We start from the raw sequence: 25283 nt of genomic DNA, 5'->3' as shown, positions 1-25283 counted from the left end.
TATACTATAGAGTATAGATCAACAATACACAAACCGTCTACGAAGTATTGACTTTTGACTTCGTGCAGCGGCTTCGTGTAGATGGATATCCTAGCAGCCTTGATGTTGGCGCCGGCTTCGAGCAAACCCTTGCCGTGTCCTCTTCGGTTCGTGGGATTCGGGTCATCAGGGTGCTTGAACCTCAGCTAGAACCGCAGGGATTGAACGCTAGGCACCGCGAGCAAGATTTAGGGGTCATGTCTATGCTGGATGCCGGATTACAGTACTTCGTAGACGCTGTCAAGGGTACCAAAAGGACCACTTGGCGGGCAGAAAATAGCACCTTGAGCACATTTAAAGAGAAGTACGGAGGTACATCAAGATCTGCTGGCTCAGTCTAATTTTAGGTACGAATTATTGCATGGATCAGGCCTGGCTTTGGTCGTCGTAATGCAGGGCAAAAGGTGCCAAGGTTCAATTGTTACTCCACAGACTAACTAGACTAATACGAAGTTCCGAAGTACTTCGTACCCGCCTCATCCTAGTATCCCACTTCTCCTGAAGGATCACCGAGTCTTTATGCGTCTATCCTTCGACAGAAACCACATTTAATCCTTTCTTGAGTCTATCCTTTGTTCACCATTCTTCAAAACATATCCAGAAGCTATTTGGGTTTAATATATCGAACCGCTTCCCGACCGCCGCATTCATCTACAGACCGCATTGGCCGATCGGCAACTCTGCACTTCATCAACTCAGCCGCCTGGCGACTGTGCTGCGGAACTATGCGCTGACTGCCCAAGGCTTCATCCCATCTTTCTTGTTCGGCAGGTTCGCGATAACTAGCCGAAATGGACTTGTCTGGCAAGCCCATCCCGCGTGGTAAGTGAAGACCTTTTTCTTTTTCATTTTTTTTTTTTCAACTCGCAACCGATATCCCCGTTTCATCCATCTCTTGGGTTGATTTTGCAAAACCTGCGCTGCTCTTTAACGCGGGCGCTTTCACATGCACACGGCTCTTTGACCTCCCTCCCAGCTTCTTCGTACTGACGATAGCCCGCAAACAGACCCGTGGTCCTCCATCTCCACCGAAGAACTCCTCTCTGAACTATCGAAGCGGCAACATGGCGGCCCTGCTATGGACGGTCCGAAACCCCACTGCGGGAGCACCATGGATATGGGATCCTACAACACCCCGCTCCATGTTGGTGCATTGTTCCTGATTCTCGTACTCAGCACCACGGGTGCGTTCTCCCATTTGAGCACCGCGTGTCTTGGGAGGTCCATGGGCTAATCTAATGTCAACCCTTTAGCATGCGGCCTACCTCTCATGACGAATCGGTCCAATAAATCCGGATTCCGAAGAAAGTTCCTCTTCTACTGCCAGCATCTCGGCACTGGCGTGCTCCTGGCCACCTCCTTCATACACCTTCTTCCCATGGCCTTCATGTCCTTGACGAATCCGTGCCTCCCCGACTTCTTCAGCAGGAAATACACGCCAATGGCAGGCCTTATCGCAATGATCGCCATTCTCTCCGTCGTGACCCTCGAGTCGTATCTTACTGGCAGGGGTGCCGGTCACGTCCATTCCCCCGACCTGTGGGAGTCGGATGACGAAGAGGAAAAGATCCCCATCCATACCATTACTCCCTCCGAAAGCACCTTAGCGGCAAGGAGACACCAATACCCTTCCGCCATAGACCTTCGAGACCTCGAAGCAACCGAAGGCCTCGTCGATGGCATTTCCCCTCGGCCGGGACAGACCCCCCTGCCGGACGCGACGCCGCCCACAAACTCCGCGGCACGCGACTCGACTGATGCCGACTCAGACATGGACCTCGCCCTCGATGTCGACGAACTCGACCCTCAACCCCTCGACGACGAAACCCACAAACCCCTCAACGGCCAAGCCACCACCGGCCGTCCCCGCGCCGACACAGATCCCCACATACACATCCCCACGCCTGACGAGCAGAAGAAACTCTTCCTCCAGTGCCTCCTCCTCGAGGCCGGCATCCTCTTCCACAGCATCTTCATCGGCATGGCCCTCTCCGTCGAGTCCGGTCCCACCTTCCTCGTCTTCCTCTTCGCCATCGCCATCCACCAGTCCTTCGAGGGTCTTGCCCTCGGCAGCCGCATCGCCGCCATCCACTTCCCGAGGACCTCGTTGCGCCCCTGGCTTATGGTCCTCGCCTTCGGCATGACGACGCCCGTGGGCCAGGCCGTCGGTTTGATCATCCACAACATGTACGACCCGCAGAGCGAGGCGGGCCTGCTAACTGTGGGCATTATGAATGCCATCTCCGCGGGTCTGCTGCTCTTTGCCGGCCTCGTGCAGTTACTTGCTGAGGATTTCTTGAGCGAGAAGAGTTATAGGACGTTGAAGGGGACGAGGAGGCGGAAGGCGTTTGCGTCGGTTGTGGGTGGGGCGTTGCTTATGGCTGCTGTGAGGATGATTGCGTAAAAGAAAGGAGAGTGCTCGGAGCAATCTATTTTCTTGCTTTTCTTAGATTAAAGGTACAGACTGATTCCATGGAAAGGAGTTGAAGAGGGTTTTGATATTTTTTTTTACCGGATTGGGTGGAAAGGCCGGGGGATGGTCTGGCATAGGATGGCGTTCAGCGGCTCTCTTGCTGGTTGGTAGATTTGAGGCTCCTTGTTAGTCTCTCTCTCTTTTTCACTTGTTGTAATAGTAAATTTGGTCGAAAATATGGCTTGTTTGGATCTTTTTTTTTTTTTGGAATATGTCCAAGTTCGCTTTTATACATGAACATGTACGTCAATCCTTGATATCTACAACAGATTTCCCCAGCAGCTCATCATAATCTCTCCTCCACGTATTTGTTATTTCACCTGAGCTTCTTAGTTTTTTTTTTTTTTTTCTTTGTTCTGGTCAGGCGGAGGCCTTGGGAGCCGTAGCAGACCATGGGAAGGACTCGGCCAAGGCCGAGCCATAGCTGCCGAGATCGTGGTAGTCCCTTGTGAGGGGCTCGTCTTGGAGGATGTGGCGGACGTAGGGGAGAACGTTGTCGCTGTTTTTTAACGTTAGGGACACCGTCTCTATACAAGCGAGGGAGACAAAACGGATGGGAGAAAAAGAAAAAAAGAACGATAGGAAAAACTTACTATCCGCTCATATCGCAGTGTCCACCCTGCCGAATCGCAATAGCAAGCTTATCGCTCGCCCCCAAGAAATCATAAACCACCTGTGCAGCAGGATAAATAACGGTCGACGACCCTTTCGAATTAACAAACTGATCGCCCACGCCCTGATCAGCAACAATGGCCCTCGGCGCAATAGCAGCAGCGATAGTATGCGCATCGAAGGGCAGATTCTCGTGATGGCCCACGAACTCTCCGAGCCGACTATTACTCCACCATCCCGCGCCCTCCTTGGAGTTATCCAAGTTCTCGCCCTGGCCGGATAGTGTGAAATAGCGATAAGGGCCGAAACCTTGGACGCCTGAGGACATGGGCATGGAGAGGGTGATGCGTTCGTCGAAGAGGGAGGCGGCGAGGGCTCCCTTTCCTAGCCTTGAGCAGCCCGTGACGCCGACGCGGGTGGGGTCGATCTCGGAGACGGTCTGGTTGATGGCGTCGAGGACGCGGTGGAAGCCCCATGCCCAGGCCGTGAGGACGCCGATGTCCTTGCCGCTGTAGAGTTGCCAGAAGGCGCCGGACTTGGCGTTACTGTCTGCGGCGACGGAGACGTAGTTGAACTCTGCGACAGCTATCCCCGCCTGGAGGTACGGTTGGTTCTTCATGCCGCCTATGGCTATAACAACAGGGAACGGGCCCGTTCCCGAAGGGAGTTGCACGCTAGCAGCAAAGTTGGCCGTTTTCCCACCCGCCGCGACGCTGATGGCGAGGTTATTCCCCGTGCGCGTGGCCGTGACAGTCTCGGCTGCGTGGTCCGGGTAGTACCCGAACTGGTACTCTTGCAGCATGGAGAGGAGTTGCGGCCGTTGGCATTCGTACCATTCTTGCGGGGTTTGAATGCGGTTTTTTCCCTTGCCGGACATTATGTCGGCGGCGGAGGCGCCGTCGGAGCCGGCTGTTGTCATGTAGATGGGAGGGAGGAAGGGGTCTGGGAGGGAGCTTTGGGCTGGGTAGGCTTGGTAGGAGGGCCAGGGCGAGGGGAGGGGAGCGCATTGGATTGAGGAGGATGGCGGGGGTTCGCTTGGTTCTGCGGGTTCGGGTTCGTCTTGGGGTCGGGGCGCAGCGAGGCTTAAGCCGCTGAGGGCCGTGAGGAGGAATGCTCTCTTCATGGCGGATGTATCTAGAGAGAGAGCTACAGGTGGTGAATCAGGGTGAAGGGAGAGACCAGATGGTTTGAGGAATTCATACGGGGGAGAAACTTTTATTTCCTTGGTTGTTAAATATATTCTGGAAGCAAGAACTTGGGCCTACCCCAACGCCGGGTTTGAGTGTGTGGCCGTTTCTGCGTTCCTTGCGTCCGTCTTGTCGTCTTTATTTACCAGCTTAGCCGTCATATTCGCCCACTCGATATTAGGGAGATATAGTAATCGTATTAGTGAGGCTCTAGATGAGGATTGACCCGCCAGACGATTGGTTCATATTTCCCAATAAACCCTGTTCAAGGGTCAGCCTTGGTGATAACGTAACGTCCATACGACGACGAGAGGGCGGACAATAGTTTTTTTCTCTTTCAAGATTCGGCAGGGCTTCCTAGGCTTCTTAAGACCTCGCACGTCCCCAATTCATGATCTCCGCTCTGGGTAGATCATCTTTGGCATGATTCGGGGGAGAACATATACCCCGGCTTCGTGGAGAGACGTTTTCGAGGTCGACTTTACCCGCGGCTGATATTGCGGATCTAATAACTTCACCCCACCCTCAATACCATGTGAGGTTCGGGGGAACACCCATAATAGGCATCGGGACATTTTCTCAAGAAAAGGAATTGATTGCTGCGGGGAGGTGTATGCCTGCCGCTATACCTGCCGCTATACAGCCCGCCCTCACCCGGACGATCGGAAAAGGATGAATCTAGGGTGGCCGTCTCGGGCCATGCGGAGAATGAGTTTTTAAACGTATGTAAGTGAGCTTGAGATCTTTGCATGTGTTATATCAATAGTATTGTTGGCAAGTCATCGATATAACATATCGGGCTCTCAAATTGCGGAAAGATTCTTGGATAATCGAAGAGAACTTGCGAAATTCTCTTTGGCATGCTCACCGTCATAATCATCGCCTACACCTGTCTATCGCCATGCACTTCTCTCCTCTCAGCACACCAGCTAATACATTGTCAACCTCTCGTCGTTTCAGGCATCAAGCAGACACCCCCTGTTGGAGGCTGATTGGAGTTGACGTTGATCCAACTTAAGAGAGCGAGGAACCTATGACGTTATCAGCCAATGTGTACTTCGTAGTTCGGAGTGGATCGTCCAGGCGGCTTTTGAGAGTCAGGCAGGTATTGTCTGGCAGTCTGTTGCGTTGCTGTGCTCCTTCACAACTCCGAAGCAGGTCGGAGCTTGGGACCACAGTTGATTCGCTCTTTCCCATCATGTCAATGCCGGCTGACTAATTACAGCGGGACTTGGAGGTCCCCACAATTCAATTGAAGCTCCGTTGGTCCAATCAGTGCCCTTGATTTAATCAGCACCACTCCACCTCTCCCCTGCTTCCCGCTCCAAGCTCGAACTCTGTTGCGCTATCCGTCCATCACGGGGCGAGACGAAATGGCCTGATGCAGAGGGGAAACACTTGAATGACGAAATCAATGCCAGCCTGTCGGTGTCTTGAGATGATCCGATCCACCGAAACGATTGGTTTTCTTCGTAGACTATCTTGATTTGATCCAGCCTAAGATCTGAATCTGCCAATGCTTTCAAACCATAAATCCCAAGCCACATAAGAAACGTATTTCCCCACTCTTCCACACAGCACAGCTTTGAACGTTTTCAATTCCTCGTCAGTTCCGCTTTGCGACTTCTTCCAATGCTCAATCGGGCATTTCAACTGTTCCTTGCTAGCTTGGCTGTTCTCTTCGGAATATTATTTACCAGAGCTCCTTTTATGATGGCTAGTCAGGCACCTAGCGACAAGCCCTGGGCTGATGGACCCATGAAGCTTGTTCAGACGCCGCTCTATCTCTCCACGCAACAAGATGAGACCCCGAAGGTGAGGACGAGGATCTCTATTCCCCTGGATGAAATTCAAGCCAGACGGCAAGTTAAGTCGGGTGGGATTCCGTGCTAATTATTTTCTTTTCTTTTTTCCCGTCTCCAGAATGACATCTTCACCACCGGCGCAAGCCACATGGCGATGCTGCACAACTGCATCATTCGTGGATTCAATTCCATCTGGCTCCAGGCGCCTCACATCACCGACGCAGACAAGGCCGATTTCATCGCATACTCTCTGACTTGGTTCAAGTTTGTCAAGTCCCATCACGACGACGAAGAAGATACACTCTTCACCGAGGTCGTCGATCTTCTTGGTGATAAGGATATTTGGACGCAGACTCACGAGGAGCATGGTAAGAAACACCCACCTTCTTTTTCCCCAGAGAGAAGGTGAAAAAGAAGCCCGTTTTGTTAACTTGACTCTTTCTCTCTTTTCAAGAATCCTTCCTCGGCGGCCTCGGCGAATTCAACACCTACCTCACCTCCCTAAAATCCCCCTCAGATTTCTCCAGCGAAGAACTCCGTCGCATCATGGCATCCTTCCATGAGCCCTTCGAGAACCACTTTCACAGCGAGATTGATACTATCGCCAAAATGGCTAGCCACCCCAAAGCTCCTCAGGCCGGAACCCCTGAACATGCCGCAGCAGCGCTCATGTTCAAGACGTGGGGCAAGAACACGGTATCCAAGGCCGGACTGTTGGATGTGGTACCTTTCTTCTTGTTGAACTTGGATCGAACGGCCGAGGCTCCGCTGTGGACGAACTGGCCGCCTATGCCAGCACCTATCAAGGTATGTAGAAAGAAAGACGATAATCTATTTTATTTTTATTTTTTTTTTCTTTTCACCAATTGAGTCCGGATATGAGGGCGAGGGAAAAAGCTGACATCTTTTTCTAGTGGGGTATGGTGAACATTGCTGGTTCGTGGCACTCGAGCTGGTGGAAGTTTTCGAGCTGCGATGCGAATCAGAGACCGAAGGAGCTCTATGCTCTCGGGACGGAGGAAAGGAAATCGTAGGAACGCGACGAAGGTAAAGACTTGTACGTATAACATCATACTTGGGCGAGGTAGGGGTTGGAGGTGATGAACGACAAACAGGCGCTGGCGCTTTGGGTAATTTAGGAAGACCTTCAAGGTCGAGTCAAGTTGAAAGCACTGTTGTATCTTTGGTAGCCATTTCTTTTCCCAGCTCATAATGTCCGGCCCGTTTTCGGATCCGACGCCTCGGGCTAGCCTGTGAAGGCCGAGTACAGAAAGGCAAGTCCCCGATCAATGTCGGTCGCCGGCTGGGCAAACTGAGTTGTCTGTGTCCGCTCATAGCGTCCCTTACACTACTTCGTACACTAAATGATGAGCAAGTTATCCGGGTCTCGGCATGCAGTTGAGTGGGTTTGAGTACTATATTGGGCAGCCGCTCCGCAGCTTGCAGGTGACATTGGCCTCTCGATGGACTTGGCGAGAGCAATTTAACATCCAATCTAACACCATGCGGCTCTGTTTCAATGATCCATGGATCTAGCATAATGTACGAGTATGAGTAAACTACTTCGTAGTGGAGGCGGAATTCAGATACGTCGGCTTCTACTGCCGAGTAAGGGAAGGAAGATCCTTTCGAACTCCCATCATTGCCGTTCTAAGCATCCGTGGGCCGCCCAGGCCTGTGATATCCACTTCATCTTAAGCATGGAGCTATTGTCAATCGACGTCATGGACCTTGGTCTCTCAGGACATTCTCTTGTGCTCGTGGGGGGCAGGCGCCCAACCCCAGTCAACGTCGTTGATTACTTTTTGACTGAAAGGGAAGTGGGAGTAAAATGAACCAAGTTAGCATCGAGTGCGACTAGTGCGAGAGCGGCTTACACCTTTCGGCGACTATCCAAAGAGAACATTCCCCGAGAGTCATACGAAAAATGGAGTGACCCTTGTTTTCAGCCAACAAACTAAAATGTTTGCGATGACAGATGAAAGCTTACAAAGTTGGAATGTACAGAGAGTAAGACGATAAAGTTCGCCCTCGTGCCAGGAGAGTCTCGCGAGGATCCGTTTGATATTGAGATGTGAGATATTTCCGTGGGAGTCAAGATTGGGGGTCTGGCCTCGCCAAGGGTTGAGGTGGACTTCGTAATAACGTCGATCTCTATGGTCACGATCTCATGAACCTCCCCATTGTCCATGAAAATAGTGGAATGCAGACCAGACTAGAAGCCAAAACTAGAACTAGCGTCGGTGGCAAGCGGAACGATGCCGTCTGGTGTTGCTCAACTCCCAGACAACATGCCGCGCTAAGAACCCTTGCCAAAAGCCCCGATCTTGCCAAGCTCGCCGCGACCATTCGACCTCCAGCATTGGACAGGCGTAAAAGCCAGACCCAATTATAAGGACCCGGAGCGCACCACTCGGCCCCCAGAAATTTTAGGTCGCCTCTTCCGAATAGGGCAAAACAGACCCAGGGAAACTTGCTCAAACGCTCTCAAAAGACAACAGGTTTTTACGTCAAGACATGGCCACCTGCGCCGCCGTAGCGGACGACATCGGATCATTCCTACCACCCGATATATCGACTTGCGTTTGGAGCTGTTATTGGCTGTGAGAGGCTGGGAAAACGGCGTGATTACATTTTTTTCAGTAGAAAACAAAAGAAGGGAAAGAAAATTCAGCGGCGCCGCTTTTGTCCGCGTGTAAGTCGCCGCGGAACGGGGGCCAGCCAAAGTAACGAGATCGACATATGCCCAACACCCTTGGCAGGCACCAAACGAGCAATAACTACATTCTGGTAAAGTCAGCCGAGCATTTTCGAGACTCCGTTTCCGCTGCCATCTTGCTGGTGTCTCTCGCATATTAAACCATTACTCTATGGAACCGGGGCCTCGGTATCGCGGAGTATCTCCTCGATTGGGCCTGCGTAACTCGATGCTAATGCGCGCCGGGTTAGGGTACGTGAGCCAAGTCGTCAGATGTGAGAAGGATACTGGACGTGCCATCACAGGCAAGGTTGCCCCCCCATACTAGACCTTACCTTACATGCACCGTTAATGGAACTTAATAAAATACGAGAGAGTTTTTTTTTTGGGCTTGGCCTTGTGAAATCTTCTCATGGGGGGCGAGCGTTGGCGTTGCTTGGGACTTTGGACTTGACGTTGTGCCTCGTGGGATTGTGCATACATAAAGCTCCGCTGCTCCTTCCTTCTGTCTCCGGTTGTCTTCGGTTGCTCTTTCGATTCATTCTCGTCTTCATAGAACCGAGCTCTCTTTCATTGATCCCCTTTCGAGTCGATATAAATCTCGGACTCCCTTCTCGTCTGTCATTGATATCAACGCTCTTGACGATCAACCCAACTCCCCCTATTCCTCACAACTCCTAACCAAGTCTAAGTCTCTCGCCCAACAAGAAGAACCTTCAAAATGGACATGGGAGGACACGACCACGGCGACATGGCCATGACTGGCATGTCTGCCACCCCAACCGGCACCTCGATGCCCGCCGCAACCAGCGCCGCCGCCTCCATGGGTAGCAAGAGCGCCATGGGAGGCTGCAAAATCTCTGTACGCACGATCCCTCCTCTCCTCGCCCCTCATCGTTCCCCCTCCCCCTCCCCAACAAGGCTAACAAATACTTAAAACAGATGCTCTGGAACTGGAACACCATAGACTCCTGCTTCATCGCCCGGTCCTGGCACGTCACCTCAAGGGGCATGTTCGCCGGCTCCTGCATAGGCGTCATCTGCCTCGGTATCTGCCTCGAACTCATCCGCCGCGCCGTAAAGGAATACGATCGCTTCCTCCTCCGCCAGCACAGGGCCAAGTTCCTCGACTCCTCTGCCGCTGCCGCCAACTCGGGTGCAACTAAGGCCGGAGACGGCTCGGATTCCGGAGCCGCTTGCGTGGCTATCCCCGCCTTTAGGCCGAATGTTTTCCAGCAGGCTATTCGGGCGCTTTTGCATATGGTTCAGTTTGCTGTTGCCTACTTCCTGATGCTGTAAGTTTTGGTACTCTCCCTCACTCCCTCCCAACTCTCTCTCGGGAGAATCGGGTGGGAGTTCTTTTCCATTTTCAAAAAGCTAACATGGCTATAGGCTCGCCATGTACTACAACGGCTACATCATCATCTGCATCTTCATCGGCACTTACATCGGTTCCTTCATCTTCCAGTGGGAAACCCTCGTTGAGCGGTAAGTTTCGAGACCTCTCTCCCAACCCATGTTTGTAAAATTACTCAATCAGTCTAATGTTTTGTGCCAAATCAAAGACGTACCAGCGCTGCCAACGAAGCGACCGTTTGCTGCGGCTAAGTACAGCTAGCCGAAACTCCATTTCTGCTCAGAACTTGCTGCTGAGTCCAGGAGCGAGAGAACATCTATACCCATATATCTAATAGGGTTCCACGGCGGAATCCCTGTTTCTTTTTTTGTAAAAGCGGGAGGTGGGGGCCGCGAGAGAAGGTGGCGGAGGATAATGTTACTTCAAGTAGTTGATAGCTGATACCCGGATACTCAATGGAATGTCGAATTGGACTTATAAAGTGAGACTCGTGCCGTATAGCTTTGTCGTATAGCTTCGTGGATTTCTACATGACAGATATCAGTACGACGTGAACTGGCAAATGCGCTCAACGTGCTTCTCTAAACCATCCTGTTCCGGAGGTCTCAGTCGAGCGGGGCCAAAGTCCATGATAAAAGTGATATTAAAGTTTCTCAAACAGATCACCGCGTGGTCCAAGAAGAAATATAAAACAAAAGGTCAGGAGCACTGTCATCAAGTTAGAGAGAACCTATAAATCGTATGTACGTCATGATCGTATTTACCTCGACGCCTGAGCCTCTCTACAGTCCACCATTCTGCCAACGGAAGAAAAAAGAATGCCATCCCACCTCCTCTCTCCCTCGTCAATTCCAGAGCGCTATGAAGAAGATTGTGGAAGAACTTTTATCATACATCCCATCTAGCGCACGTAAACGCACCCCCTCTGGCAAATGCAAACTCGAAATGTTGCCGAGAACCACTAATACCATTCTCTCGAGACCACTTCTCGCCTGATCTTCTTTCTCAGTTCTACATTGGCCCCCCTTTCCCATTACCCCCACCAGTATCACTGACGTATTAACCGAGCAGGTCGCTTAAGTTGTTGCTTCCACCAGCCTTGGGCTGCGACTGGCTGGGCGACGCAGCGGCGGCGGCTCCCCAGATACCTGCGCTGCTCTTCTCCTTGGCAAGCTGGCCCAAGGCCGGTCCGGAGGTAGGAGCGTTGCTCTTCTTGAGGCCAGCGCTAGCCTGTGACCAGAGGGATCCGAAGGCATCACCTCCGCTGGCGGCCGGCTTGGCGCCGCCCGACGGAGTGGCTGGCTTTAGAGCGGCCATACCGGTGCTGGATGTTGATGCCTGAGACGCCGGGGTTGCCTGGAAAGACCCAAAGTAGTTGGGGCCGCTCGGCTGGTAGCCCGAGGGCTTCGTGTTCTGCGGCGCGAGAGGCGCGGCCGATGGGGAGGCGAAGGCAGAGTAGTTGGCTACAGGGGTCGCAGTCGAGCTTGGAGAAGGCGAGATGGAAGACAGGCTGACCATATTGCTGAGGTTGGCTTGCTGAGGAGCAGATACAGGCTTGGGCGCCACGAATTGAGATGACGTCGTCACTGTGGCGGTGGTGATAGGCGGAGAGAGGGGGGCGGCAGCGAAGGTCGTGGTGGTCGCGGCTGGTTGAGACGCGGGAGGTGCCGATTGGAAGTCGTCAAACTCATCGTCATCAGCTGCGTTGCTCGATCCGGCAAGATCGGCAAGGGCAGAGCTCTGGGTCGCCGGAGCCTTGCTAGGGGCTGCCGCGAAAGACGACGTTGCGGATTCATCGTCAAATGAAAAGAGGTCGACCTCGGGCGCCTTCGCCTTCTTCGGGGGTTCGGCGGGCTTCCTTGCGGCTGTCCGTTCGGCTTGCCTGGGTGGCCGTGAGGAAGAAGCCGCGGGCCGTTCATCCTCGTCAAACTCATCATATTCCTCAAACTTGTTTCCGCGGGACCCCCCAGAGCTTGCACCGTAGTCACTAGACTGACCGCCAAAACCGCCGCCATCACCATATACACCACCAGAATAACCGCCGAAGCCACCGCCCGAGTCGCTGCCAAATCCACCATATCGGCCGCTGCTTCCGCCGGAAAAGCCACCGCCAAAGCCCGTGCCGCCTTCAACACCCGTATATTTGTTCTTTGTCGCGCGGGCCTTCTTACGCTCGGATCGAATCTTGTCAACGTCACTCAGCAGTTCGGTGAGCTCCTTAGCGCGATTCCTCACGTTGATACCCTGATCCTTTCCGTTCTGATCGATGTAGTGGAATTGCCGGAGCATCTTGAGGAGGGTAAGGTGGCTTCGGGCATCGTCGATTACGCGCTCGGAACCGTGCTTGATAAGGAATTCCAGGAGTTGGAGGGCCTTGTAGATCTGGCGCCATTCTTCGGCGGACTTTTCGGTAAAGCGGCGATAGATGATCGGCATAATCTCGTTGAGGGTTTGGCTGTTGCGGAAATGTTAGTGACTTCGGGGAGTCGAGCTTCGAAGGGTGCCTTACTAGTTGAAGGTTCCGTTGGCGATCTCCTGCATTAATGTTGAAGACGCTCCCCAAGGCTCGTTGTTGGTAGCCTCCCTAACCTAAGAGGATGTTAATCGTCATGAAGCTCCGTCGGCGTGAAAGGGGGAGCGGGGCCAAGAACAAACCTTGGCCTCCATCTCAGTATAGTTCATGACAGCTAAGGAGACCAGAGCGTCAGCAGGAAAGAGCAATAGAAAAGGGGGAAGGGCTAGTTTCCTACCATTTTGGACCTTCCGCACGCCTGCCTTGATATCATACAAGGTCAGGTTGCTGACGGTTTCTTTAAGGTTGCTAAGGTCCATGGCGAATGCGGTCACCGACTCGGTGCGGCGCCAGGGAGAAGAGTTGCGGGAAGCGGACTAGGAGATGACGGGAGATACAATGTGATAGCACTCGGAGCCGGAAGAATGAAAGTTGTAACGGTGATTGTAGATGTTAGACTGACGAAGAGGCTGAAAGGGGGGGATCTACGAAAGGAAGAGGACGCTATCTGTCAGGTTAGGCTATTTTCCGAATCAGCCGTGTACCAAAATGCAGGCGCTGTTTAGCCCACCTGCCTTGTACCTCAATAGTGCAAGCCTTCCAATCCAGCCCAACTCCAAACTGCAAGGATCCACAAAAAAAAAAGGCCCCGTGGTGACGGTAATATCACGTGATCACGGAGATTGACCTGGAGATATCTCCAACTCGCTGCTTTGACGGAAGTCGATGCTGACTGATTGAACAGCCCACTGGAATGAATCTAACCGTCGCCCAGGCTGGAAGAGCCATGCGTACAAGGTACAATTGTAATCCTCTTCTTCCTGAGCGTCTATTGCGCTGCACGCTCTCTCGCGAGAAACGCACCCTTGTGACTTTTTTTTTTTCTTTTTTTTATTTAGGATCTGATTCTCTACCCCGAGCTTAAACCCCACGGCATCGAGAACAATTGGGCCGTCCGTCAACTGGATATTCTTTGTTGACGAATCTCAACAATCCTGGTCGAGATACAAAAAGTACCCGGAGCGGTGCTTGAGGTACAATGTACGCAGTTCATCACAAGCTTCTAAGTCCGGTTTAGTGGTCTCCTCCGAAGTTGCGCATTGCGACGCTGCAGTCTGCCAGCACTGGGAACTTGGCCCGTTCGTTGCTCACCCGGCAACGACCGGTACTCCGAGGGGAAAAAAAAAGTTTTGCCTCGCAATTCTGGCGACATTAATTTTTCTGTCAACCTCCTGATCTGGAGCTTCAACCTCATCATCAAAACTCTGCAATTGTACTATTACGATCCGCTAGCTTCCATTCCCGCCATCTGTACTTGTATTAAACTTGCGTTCTCTTTTAATTCCATAGCCCATTCTCTTCGCCTGTACACTACTTCAAAAGCCCAGCTTTCCATTCTCCCCCGTGCTGTCTTGCGCTTTGGTACGTATCAAATGCTTTTCCTTCTCAGGCCATGCAACCACCACGTCTTATCCCATAGTGGACGGGTACGCGTCGTGTACGAGTGTACAAGCAGCAATACCTCGAACTTGTTGAACCCCGCTCGGAAGAGTTGAGGCGACCGAGGGAAATAGTCTCACCCGGGGCCCTGCCCCTCTCCTCAGTTGTCCCGATCTCTGCTCTGGTCGAAAAGCCGGCCTTTGAGCCAGAGAGACAATGGCACAATAAGCTGCAGGCCAAAGTGCCTGAGCCCCCAGTCCAATTGGCCTCCCCGTGTCGCGCATAGCCGCTGGTCTGCTATGCAGAGGCTGTGTACATGAACCAAGTCCAGCATGACAATCACATCCCCCATCCTCGCCCGGCCATTGAGCATTAGTCCCTTCCTCCCCCTTCGTCTTTGTTGAGAGCTCGAGGCTCTCCATCATTCAGACTATTCTCTTTATATCTCTTCAACTCAAGTGGGTAGCGTAAGAGTACGCAAATAGAATGAGGACGGGCCTTGTTCTTTAGTAGTTGATGACACTTGAGGGTCAACCGGATTGTCTTTACTCTGGAGGTGTTGAACTGTGCTGCCGGCTGGATGTCTCTTTGGGAGCTGTTTGATAGAGCTTCCTGAAGGCCCTGAAGCTGTGCTTTGGGTGTTCTTGGTTCTAAATTATAACACTCTCTAGTTCCCTAGATATTAGGACCTCCTCTGCCTTCCCTCTTGTCCCTGTTTTGCACCATCCCTAGCATGACCAGGCCTCCTTCCCTAGCTTTCCCATTTCTTCCCATCCTCCTTCCTGCTCCAAGCTCTTCAAAGACAAAAAAAAAGAATAGCAGTTGCTCTAGTTTCAGTTGCCCCAGCACCCCGCTTCCTGCGAACACGTGATTTTGCAGTGTCGTACCTGCTTGAAAATAACGATGGCTCACTGCCCCTCCCCCCACACCACGGCTACAATTCTGGGCTGCTATTCGCTGGATCATGCTTGCTAACAAATCCAATCCCCCTCCAGCTTCAAAATGAGGCCAACCCTCCAACTTCTTCGACCCCTCCTACCCCGCCAATCCTCCTGTTTACCAGTTTCACCTCTTCCTCGATCTCTTCTCAACAACCAGACTCGAGTTCATCTCGCCAATCCATCAATTAATCTTCGTCCTCGTTTCTTCACAGCATCTACCATCATGTCCACCAAGGTGTAAGTGTGAATTCTCCATCTCCTGCAACATGCAGACAATGTGCTGATAGCTCCATGAAGCTTCTTTGACTTGGAGTGGGAGGGTCCCGTCCTCGGTCCCAACGGCAAGCCCACTGCCCAGGTTGCTGGTAAGTAGCTCCCATCACACATCTCATCCCATCACCATGGGCCTGCCTCCCATCAATCCTCATCTTTCTCTTGATTCTGGCATCAATTTGCCTTTCTCTCGACCTTCTGCCCATCCCTCGAGCAAATTCTGCTCGCAACCATTGCAACAAAGCTCCTAACAGCTCGACTACAGTCCAACAGGGCCGCATCAACTTCAACCTCTTCGACAAAGAGGTTCCCAAGACCGCGGAGAACTTCCGAGCTCTCTGCACCGGCGAGAAGGGCTTCGGCTACAAGGGCTCTTCGTTCCACCGCATCATCCCCGAGTTCATGCTTCAGGGTGGTGACTTCACCCGTGGCAACGTACGTGAATTTTTCCTTTTTTTTTTCTTACCTTCATTCCCTTAATTGCTCTTCCAACAACCCGCTTTGGTGCAATACTAATAGCATGGTAGGGTACCGGTGGCAAGTCCATCTATGGCGAGAAGTTCGCCGATGAGAACTTCAACCTCAAGCACGACAGGCCCGGCCTCCTCTCCATGGCCAACGCTGGCCCCAACACGTACGTTGTAGAGGGGGGGAAATCCTCGATCCCTAACATCCATTTTTAACAGCCATGTACTTACACACTCTCTACAGCAACGGCTCGCAGTTCTTCATTACCACCGTTGTGACTAGCTGGCTCGACGGCCGCCATGTTGTCTTCGGCGAGGTCGCTGACCCGGAAAGCTTCAAGGTCGTCAAGGCTATTGAGGCTGCTGGCTCGCAGTCCGGTGCCGTCAAGTATGGCAAGAAGCCTACCATCACCAACTCTGGCACCCTATAAACGCCCAGACCTGTATTTTTTCCGGAGCCAGATGGAATGTCTTTCAGTCGGCGATATTAAAAAGTTTTGGCCTGACAATGAAGCTGAGTTTAGGATCTCAGTGTGTCATAACGAACTAGTCTAAAGTCAGGAGGTCAATTGGAAGAGCTGCCTTTTCCCAGCAAAGGCATTTAAGTTGTCTTTAATGTCTTGCATATGTCCGTATCCTTTGTGACAGAAACGTGAATGCACGCATGATCCCAGAGAAAAGCTACATTATGTTCTGGACTAATTCTTCCGCTATGCGCATCTACCTCCTTCTGTGTTCATATGGAGCTTGTCAAATGAGAGTTTGAGAGTGATGGCATGAAAAGTACAGGTCTATCTATAATGCGCAGGACTTATCTGGAGCTTGAAAGGGTTATTGTTTACCAGTTTATTATCTGACTAGTTAAGCAATGGCCTAATCTCAATCTTCAATTCCTCCCCACTCCTCCTCATCTTCTTGGACCCTCCCCTTGCTCTGCCCTTTACCCTTCTTCTTCTTCTTCTTCTTCGCCGATTCAATAGCTCCCTGCCTATTCGTCTCCTTCCTCCTATCATAGCCGCTCTGGGACGTAATCTTCGCCTTGGCTCCACTCCTTCGACTCTCAACTCCCCTCTCCTTAAGCTTCTTCCTATCCGCCTTCGACACGTTCGGCAACGCATCCAAAAGCCACTTCTGAACGCCCGCCTCATCGCCCGTCTTCCCGGCCTGCTTATCGCTAGCAGCGATGACGTTCGCCACGGTCTTGACGAAGGGGATGTCATCTTTCGTATACAGAGTGACAGCGACGCCTCCCTCGCGACCAGCACGACCTGTCCTCCCCGCGCGGTGGACGTATGCCGCTGCGGAGGTGGGCACGTCGTAATTGACGATGCCGTTAACGCCGGCGAAGTCGACACCGCGGGCGAGTACGTCGGTGGTGATGAGGACCCAGACCTCTCCGGCGCGGAAGCGGCGCATGATGTTAGAGCGCGCAGAGTCCGAAAGGCCGCCGTGGAGGCTCGCGATGCGGGTTGCGCCGCCGGCCTCGAGGGGTATATCGTAGCGTAGTTCCGTTTCGAGGGCGGCCGCGCGCTCGATGGTTTGCGTGAAGACTAAGAAGGGGGGTCGGAGCGGGGGCAGGGCGGAGGGGTCAGAGAGGGAGCGGGGACGGAGGAGTTGGCGCATGGCGAGGAGTTTGCCGTTTTCGGAGGCGGTGTACATTAGTTTGTGGTCGATATTGGGGACGGCGGTGTCCTTGAGGCCGACGACGAGGCGGAGGAGAGGTCGAGGAGGGTGGTTGAGGGTTGCGACGCGGGATTCGAGGCGCTCCCTGACAAGGGATTCGATGTTGGAGCCCATCGTTGCGGACCAGAGGGTTACTTGGAGGTTGGGGTTCGTGCAGGCGGACCACACGCCTGTGGTTTGGTCGAGGAAGATGGGGTCGAGGAGGACGTCGGCTTCGTCAAGGATGAGGGTGCGCACCGAGGGGAGGATTTTGTTCGTCTTTGAGCTGTTCTTGGTGAGGAAGTTGAGTAGAGGTGCTGGGGTGGTGACTAGGATGTCGGGCTTGGCGATGGAGCGTTTTTTCGACGTCTTCTTTGCTTCATCTTCCAATTGAGAGTCTTCGCTTTCTTCCTCCTCGCTTTCTGACTCGTCGAGAGAGACGGCGTGGCTTTGTTCGGCTTCAATTTCCATTCCCTTCTTCATGAGGACGACTCGAAGGCCCGTGCCCATCGTGAGCTTCCTTCCCTCGTTCATAATCTGAAACGCGAGCTCCCGAGTCGGTGCTACCACGACGGCCTCAAGCTCATGTACGGCACCCAGCCCCTCCTTTTCTCTCCTACTCAGGATATTCGTTATAGCTGGGATCAAGAAACTTATAGTCTTGCCACTGCCCGTGGGCGCAACCGCCATGAAGTCGAGAGAGGTCTGATCGTCCGACCCGTGGGCATCTCGCAGGGCCACGCTCGGCCTAAGTAACAGCGGCAAGCTAGCCAATTGCACCTCCGTAGGAATCCTGTAGCCCTCCTCGGCGATATTCTTCGCGAGCTGCGTAGGGATGTTGTAGAAAGAGCGGAGTTCGCTAAAAGACACCAGCGGCCGGGGGTAGAGCGCTTCCTTCTCTTCCTTTTTCGTAGGCGGCGGCTGAACTTTTGCCTTCTTTTTGGACCTCCTCTCGACTCGCGAGGGCTTCGAAAGGGATCCAAGCAGGAGGGTAAATTTTAATCTGTGCGAGCGCAGAAGTTGGCGGCATTCCTCCTCACTCATCGGGGGGATAGACTGCGCCGGTGTCGTCTCGTCTTCGGATTCCGAATCGGGCTGGGTTTCTTCTTCGACCTGGCGGGCGGACTTCGCGGGTTCACTCCGGGGAGCAAAGAAGTCGACCGTAGGTAGAGACACTGCATGGATATCGCCATCCTCCTCGTCGCCGTCGCCGTCGTTGTCGTTGGCAGAGCTTCGTTTCCGCTTCGAAGCTCTCGCGGGGCCGACTTCGTCGTGGAAAAGCTGTGGGTGCGGTTTTGTACCGGCGGAAGGGAGCTTAGCGGGCAATGCACCCGGTGCATGGCTACCGGGGCCCTGTGAGGGTTTCCTTATTCCCCTCGAGAGGACTTTTAAAATGTCCATGTTGAATTTGTTGGATTCGGCCGGCGGAACTGGTAAGACTTTCAGTTCGAGATTCGAGGTGGGATGTGGTGGGCAACTTTTTTTCTTCAAAAACCTTTCAAGCGAACGCTGTTGTTAGTCGACGGCTGGTAACAGTCGGCAACTGACAAAACTTCCCGAGCCTGCATCGCGCTTGTGCCTAATGCCGTCCCAAGTTTCAGTCTCAGCATCAGCCATGCGCATGGCTTTATATACGATATTAAAATTGAGTTAAAACAGCGAAGTAGCTCTACAGACGAAATCTCCTTCGGGACCATAGCCTTTGGGCAATGGAACATCGCCCTCTGGGCAAACCGGGCATCCTTTCGGGGATGTCCACCTTCGCTTTTTTGCTCTACTCACTCTACCTAGGTAGGCAAATCGTATCTTTTTTTCATCATTCACGACACCTGCTATTATCACGTGGTCGATGTTCGTTAGACCTCAAGCTTCATAAAGCCAAATAAACCGGTCCCTATCAGCGAAGTAGCTTAACATATAAAAAGGGATTCTACAGACGTACCGCAAGGTGCGTCCTTCGCTTTTTTGCCCGGCTTACTTCTTGGATATACATTCTACTTCATAAAACACATCAAATCGATGCTATTTCCTCAGCCTTGATATAGCCAAATAAACTAGTCATTCGCGAAGTAACCGGAAGACTTTCCATGGGGATGCACTAGGCGGTGCATCCGATTTGCTTTTACATTTTTTTGTCGTCCTCTGCTCTATCGAACACGTCGACCGATATTGTTTTAGTGACCCTTGATATAGTCAGATAAAACTGACTGTCTCTCAGCGGAGTAGCTGAACTTACGAAATCAGGACTTTTCAACGGACACATCACACGGTGTGTCCACTTCGCTTTTTGCCACCTTTCGGAGGTCCAACCTTACTTCCCGTTTTCAATTTCTTCTCCGCAAGCTGCTCCACCCAAGTTTGGCTTGAGATCCGTCTCCTTTCCCGGGTCCGGGGTTGAGCTCTTTGCTCTGAGGACGGCCATCCCATGCTCCGGTACGCCGGGAGGAAGTACCGGTACATCGATGAAGAAAAGGGCCAGCTTTTTGCCCAGTTGACCAAGCTGTCAGCTTTTTGAAATTCGCAAGATGAATACCCCGCATAAATGCGTGGCAGGGGCCTGTGTAAGCCAGCGAGATTCTTCCTGGATCAGCAAGAGAAAAAACATCGAGGAAGACATTTATAGATTGGCATACACAAATGAATGTATCCAGGAATGTCTCGGCTCCCCGGCATTCGACTTCATGAATAAGTAAACACTTTCTTCGAGTTCAAGCCCTCCACGAACAAATCACACAAAGATACCCATCCCAACTCACCTGGAAGAAGCGGTCCGGGCATACTGCTGCTAGACTCGGCAACCAAGCCATCAGATAAATGATATCAGATTCTCGTCTCCATCGGCCAGCACCGCCAAGGAAAACAGAAAAAAAGAAGCTTGCCGTCTCCACGAGAAATGCAAGCCAACGTACGAAGGTAGTATAATCCCAGGGCTTCCTTCATACAAAGCCCAATCCCACCACCACACCTTCCCAAAATAGGGAAATAACCCGCATCAAGAGAAATGCAACCCAGAATCCCGCTCAAGCATTGAAAAAGAAAGAAGAGGAAGGGAAAAAAGTCCAATGGTTGGTTAGGCGCAGAACTTACATCCAGATCCATGCTTGCGCTGATTTGAGCAAGTTTTCTTTGGGCATTTTCCCAATGGGCTGAAGGGCTGCCCCGCCATCCCCCACCCAAACAGCTCAAAGCTGCTATTTCTGTGCGTGTGAGAAGACAACGTTCAACTACCCCCGCGGTTGGGCCTTGGTCTTTTGAATAGGTTGGATTGGACAATTCGGCCTTCGGCATGCAAAGGGCTGGGCGAGATGGGTGGATTATGGGTTACGAAGCAATGGGATGGATACGGATGTTTCCATGTTGTTTCTTGAAGTGCTGTCTTTTATCGTCTTGAAAGACACTGCAGTACTGCTCTAGTATTAAATAGCTTCCAATGACTGATGGACTCCAAACTTCTAACTATAACACGATAAACTCAAGCCACATCGAATACATTCTAGATCCTAGGTCCATACTTAAACAATCCTTCATGCCCCCCCAATCATCAATGTGCCTGGGGCCGCAAGCGTGAGGTATCAATCAGTGACTAACACCAACACGGCAGCCCATCCCGCAGAAAACTTGCTCACTCCGTCCCTGCCCATCTCCGAATATAGACAAGGCAAAAACCTAGAAACCAGGATCCCAACCCGCCCTCCGGCACACAATATACACTACACACTACTAAGCTCTTAGCATTCCAGTCTTGGCAGCCGAGCTAGCGAAGGCGGTTCCATTGGAAATGGATTCGAGCTTTGAATTGGCTTTTCCAAAGCGGCGTCCCTGCGCATTAGCGCAACGTCTCCCTCGGAGTTTGGTCACTCTCGTGTGGCGGAAGTAATGGGCGGGCGTGGGCGCCGCAACCTAGTGTAAGTAAAATGACGCGGGCGACATGCCGAGTGTCCGGGGAGCGGAATGGATTTTACTTGTCTGCCTCTTTTGATCCAAGTCGCCGGGTCCCCCCCTCCTCTTCCTCTCTGGTGCAGCTGTGGTATAAGAAGAGCTGTGCCTCTCTCCCCGAGCTCTCAAGCTCTGTCCCACTCGTCCACAACCATCCTCAACTCTTCTCTCTCTTCACCATTGGTGTATCATCTCCTGTGATTCGTACTACTACTCTCGATCCCCCGTAAAGCACAGACATATCCTTCACAATGTCCCTCAAGGCCCTCGTCCTCTTCGCGGCCTCCGCCGCCGCCCACTTCGGCCTCGAATTCCCCGAGTGGCGCGCCGACACCCTCAAGGCCTCCGAAGACTCCGGCTACAACCAGCGCATCTACCCTTGTACGTTTTCACTTCCTCCGTTTCTCTCTTTAAACCCTTTAAGACATCATCAAATAACTAACGCCCTCTCGTCAAATAGGCGCCAACGTCCCCGGCGACGCAGGCAACGTCACCGACTGGCCCCTCACCGGCGGCGGCCTCAAGCTCGACCTCCACCACCCCTGGAGCTACGTCTTCGTCAACCTCGGCCTCGGCCAAAACGCCTCCAACTTCAACATCTCCCTGACCCCTCAGTTCTGGAACACCACCGGCAACGGCACCCTCTGCGTCCCCTCGCTGCCCGTCCACCTCGACGTCCAGGAGGGCCAGGAGGCTTCCATCCAGGTCGTCACTACCGGCGACAGGGGCGATGCGCTTTACAACTGCGCTAACATCCGCTTCACGGCTAATGCTAAGCCTTTCGGCGGCGAGGAGTGCAACACTAATGGTGTTGAGTACTACGTTGTTGGCGCTGTTGAGAACCCCAAGACTAGCTCTGGTGAGGTCCCCGAGCCCTCCACCCAGGATCAGGGTTCTGGTTCCGGTTCGGGTGACAGCAACAACTCGTCTGGTGGTGGCGATTCCGGCTCGGGCGCCGCGACTGCTGGGTTCTCTACTTATTCCCTTATGTCTGCCGTCGGGTTGGCCGTTGCATTCGTTGCCGGCCTGACTCTTTAAGTTGACTGAGGAAAAGGGGGGGCAGGCGTTAATGAATCCTTGATTTTGAGTGTTTATGTTTGCCAACATCTATCCTGTAAGAGGATGAGGATGCGGAGATGATTGCATGATACCACATTTCAGGAAGAGAGCAGGAACATTGATGGATGAGTGATGAAGCGCTGGATGTAACTTCGATTCTAACGTATACCCTAATACATTGCTGTTTTAGAGCAACTCTCAAAAAGAAAAATGCCCCAAAAATGATGATGTAAAATGATGTAACATATATATGCAGTGAGAAGAAAAAAAAAAAACAAGATGCATGAATGCCTCGAGCTTGAGATGAATGTTTCAAAACACGCCATGCCTTGCACATCAAGAAATGAATATCAAAAACCGCCCTCACACTGACTGAAAACAATAGGACAGGCCAAAATCATAAACCAAAGCGTATCGATATGAAAGACGAAAATCAACAAGTACACGAAACCAAGAATTCCAGCGACAAAGACTGAGAACATGCCAGGGACATAAGATCTCAAGTAAGGAAAAGGACAAAAAACCATGGTATCTCTAGAAGGAAAAAGAAAAGAGAAAAAAGGAAAAAGACATTCCAAACAACATCATTGCGCCTAAATGCAAAACCATCATGACTCCTAAGAAAGACGATAAAAACACATCATGCCATCGACAGCAGGTACAGAAAGGAGTAGATAGAGGAGTGGGACATGAAACATTGAAACACTTCGAGCCTAACCGCGGCTGGCGTTTGGCGGTGAGACACAACACACCGCTTCAGCCTTCAGCGGTCTAATTAGCGACAGAGGTCGGCTCGTCGGAGAACATCGTATCAAGGACGTCTGCGACTGAAATCCTCTGCCGCGGGTTGGGCACCAGCATCTCGCTCACGAGCTTCTCCATCTTCTCGCGAGGATTCAGCCGGCTTCGCGCTTCGGCAATTTCGCTCAACCACATCTGCATCTGCGTTACAGCAGAGATGGATTGCTGCATCCGGTTGCCTCCGCCGCGATTCAGGTCGGCGATGAGCCACCATAGACGCTTCGGGTGGGCGCGACCGCCTCGCGATTCTGGAAGCGGGATCTTGCGGAGGACGTAGAGCATCGTGATGCCCAGGGCCCAAACGTCGGATGGAGCTCCGCGAAGCTTGCGTCCGATGAACTCCGGTGGGACGTAGTACGGCGTTCCACCCATGGCGGGGGCCTCCCGCGTGTACGTCGACAGTCCGAAGTCGCATAGTGTCGCACCCTGCTCCGGCGAATAAAGGATATTCGACGGCTTGATATCGTTGTGGAGCAGGTTACGTCCGTGTATATAATGAAGGGCACTGGTGATATCCCGGATTATCCGAATTGCATCAGCCTTAGTGCCCATGAAGAAGTCATTCGTCTGGCTTCGCCAAACACCCCTCGCCGACAGATCACGTCCATCGACGTGTTCCATATACAAGGCGAGATGTCGGGCATCGCCGCCGAAAAGTTTGACAATGGATTCATGCTGCAGCGCGTCCTGGCTTTGGTACTCGCGCAGCCACATATCGGCCTGGTGAATCACGCTCCGCTCAGCCTCGTGCGGCTTGACATTTCCGCCAGCCGGGCGAGTCTTGAGAACCTTGACGGTGACGACTTGGTTAGGGAGGTGAGACAACTTCCCCGTGTAGACCGTGGAGGCACCCGCGGACGCGATCTGGTCGAGCTTGGTAATCTGATAGGGAGCCAAGTAACTGGTTCCCGGAATCTGAAGGGTCTCGCCCTTATCAAGCTCCACTAGGGCCTGGCCATTCGATCGAACAAGTTCCCTCCCGGTCGCCTGGAGGGGAACGCACACGAGGACGCCATCCTTTCCACGTTCAGGGGCGTCTCCAGTCCGCGGTTTCTTATCGTTCCGCGATGACTCATCCGCCTCGCCTACTGAGGGGCGTTTACCCGAGGAGTTCAGCGGGGAGCAATCTTTGGGTGGTGACCCAGCTTGCTCAGACTTGGGGGTGAACTTGGGCATATGGAGCAGAACAGGTCGCTTCTTCAGTATCCGGAAATCCAAAACTTCAATGTCGTTGAGGTGGATCCTCCAAGTCCCAGGAGCCAGCGTCCGGGTCGTCCCTGGGTTGACAACATGGCGCAAAAAGGCGTCATCCGCGGGCTTGTCGGATTGGCGAGTAAGAGCGATTGGAATGTCTGAGCGATTCAGTAGGATTTGAGTATCACTGGAGGGGTGATAGTATAGTTCGCACCACAGGAGCGGGCGCGGGTTGAGGTCGCTGTTGTCGCCGGGGATGCGCACTCGAAACTTGACATCCTTGGCGGTCTGAGTCACGGCGAGAGCCCTGTGGTGTCGTTGATCCTGAGTGTCGCTATCGGAGAGGAAGAGTTGCCATTGACAGTTCTCGTTGCCCGGGCTGACGGAAGGAGTGCGGATGAGGGGTCGCACTAGGAGCCTGACGCCAGCGTCATGGTGGTGATCCTCAACTTTGAGGAGGTCAAGGTGGATTGGAGGAGATGCCTCTAGGTCATCGAACCAGTCCACGATGTCGAGGTTCTTCTTCTTTAGTCGAGCGTCAATCTCGGTTTGGGAAAAGGGCTCCGTCTTTTCCTGAGAACAAGCCTCGGATGAGTCAAAGATTCGCTCGGCCATTGTAGCGTCGAGCGGTGCGCAGGACTCGCGGTCGGCGGGAAACTAGAATCGGCTGAGCATTGTCGCGCGCCGGGGAGACTATAGGAATAAAAGGAATCTCGGGAGGGGTTTATTTTTGGAGTTTTCTTTTCAAGGAACGTTTCCGATCCTCTTCATATACATAAAAAGGGAGAAGGAAGCAATAAGAATAGACCAGGAACAGAATGCCTGTG

General features: G+C 52.6%; 7 protein-coding genes and 2 pseudogenes across 7 annotated transcripts; 5 read left to right on the top strand and 4 right to left on the bottom strand.

Annotated features, from left to right (window-relative positions):
* Window positions 1-830: 830 nt before the first annotated feature.
* SAPIO_CDS1371 (uncharacterized protein) lies at window positions 831-2443 on the top strand (the record flags this gene model as incomplete). The annotated part of the gene is made up of 3 exons (XM_016784657.1): window positions 831-861; window positions 1047-1223; window positions 1293-2443. 3 exons carry the CDS (start codon window positions 831-833, stop codon window positions 2441-2443), a joined length of 1359 nt encoding a protein of 452 aa, XP_016645773.1.
* A 429-nt stretch (window positions 2444-2872) lies between these two features.
* Window positions 2873-4247, bottom strand: SAPIO_CDS1370 (uncharacterized protein; the record flags this gene model as incomplete). Its single annotated transcript, XM_016784656.1, has 2 exons — window positions 2873-3011; window positions 3106-4247. 2 exons carry the CDS (start codon window positions 4245-4247, stop codon window positions 2873-2875), a joined length of 1281 nt encoding a protein of 426 aa, XP_016645772.1.
* A 1777-nt stretch (window positions 4248-6024) lies between these two features.
* On the top strand, window positions 6025-7150 carry SAPIO_CDS1369 (uncharacterized protein; the record flags this gene model as incomplete). Its single annotated transcript, XM_016784655.1, has 4 exons — window positions 6025-6126; window positions 6235-6484; window positions 6571-6923; window positions 7031-7150. 4 exons carry the CDS (start codon window positions 6025-6027, stop codon window positions 7148-7150), a joined length of 825 nt encoding a protein of 274 aa, XP_016645771.1.
* A 2385-nt stretch (window positions 7151-9535) lies between these two features.
* SAPIO_CDS1368 (uncharacterized protein) lies at window positions 9536-10422 on the top strand (the record flags this gene model as incomplete). Its single annotated transcript, XM_016784654.1, has 4 exons — window positions 9536-9676; window positions 9757-10109; window positions 10207-10302; window positions 10380-10422. 4 exons carry the CDS (start codon window positions 9536-9538, stop codon window positions 10420-10422), a joined length of 633 nt encoding a protein of 210 aa, XP_016645770.1.
* Window positions 10423-11230: 808 nt separating this feature from the next.
* SAPIO_CDS1367 (ENTH domain-containing protein) lies at window positions 11231-13003 on the bottom strand (the record flags this gene model as incomplete). The annotated part of the gene is made up of 4 exons (XM_016784653.1): window positions 11231-12626; window positions 12681-12760; window positions 12827-12858; window positions 12922-13003. 4 exons carry the CDS (start codon window positions 13001-13003, stop codon window positions 11231-11233), a joined length of 1590 nt encoding a protein of 529 aa, XP_016645769.1.
* Window positions 13004-15287: 2284 nt separating this feature from the next.
* Window positions 15288-16235, top strand: SAPIO_CDS1366 (Peptidylprolyl isomerase; the record flags this gene model as incomplete). The annotated part of the gene is made up of 5 exons (XM_016784652.1): window positions 15288-15301; window positions 15362-15429; window positions 15603-15772; window positions 15865-15971; window positions 16049-16235. The coding sequence occupies 5 exons, from the start codon at window positions 15288-15290 to the stop codon at window positions 16233-16235; spliced, it is 546 nt and encodes a 181-aa protein (XP_016645768.1).
* A 448-nt stretch (window positions 16236-16683) lies between these two features.
* SAPIO_CDS1365 lies at window positions 16684-18867 on the bottom strand (annotated as a pseudogene; the record flags this gene model as incomplete).
* A 2786-nt stretch (window positions 18868-21653) lies between these two features.
* SAPIO_CDS1364 (uncharacterized protein) lies at window positions 21654-22440 on the top strand (the record flags this gene model as incomplete). The annotated part of the gene is made up of 2 exons (XM_016784651.1): window positions 21654-21783; window positions 21863-22440. The coding sequence occupies 2 exons, from the start codon at window positions 21654-21656 to the stop codon at window positions 22438-22440; spliced, it is 708 nt and encodes a 235-aa protein (XP_016645767.1).
* Window positions 22441-23232: 792 nt separating this feature from the next.
* Window positions 23233-25071, bottom strand: SAPIO_CDS1363 (annotated as a pseudogene; the record flags this gene model as incomplete).
* Between the last annotated feature and the right edge of the window lie 212 nt (window positions 25072-25283).

Source organism: Scedosporium apiospermum, assembly GCF_000732125.1.
Source record: "Scedosporium apiospermum strain IHEM 14462 chromosome Unknown SEQ_SAPIO_0055, whole genome shotgun sequence".
Taxonomy (NCBI): Eukaryota; Fungi; Ascomycota; class Sordariomycetes; order Microascales; family Microascaceae; genus Scedosporium; species Scedosporium apiospermum.
The sequence above is the reverse complement of the archived record's forward strand: the minus strand, read 5'-3'. Positions and strand labels throughout refer to the sequence as shown.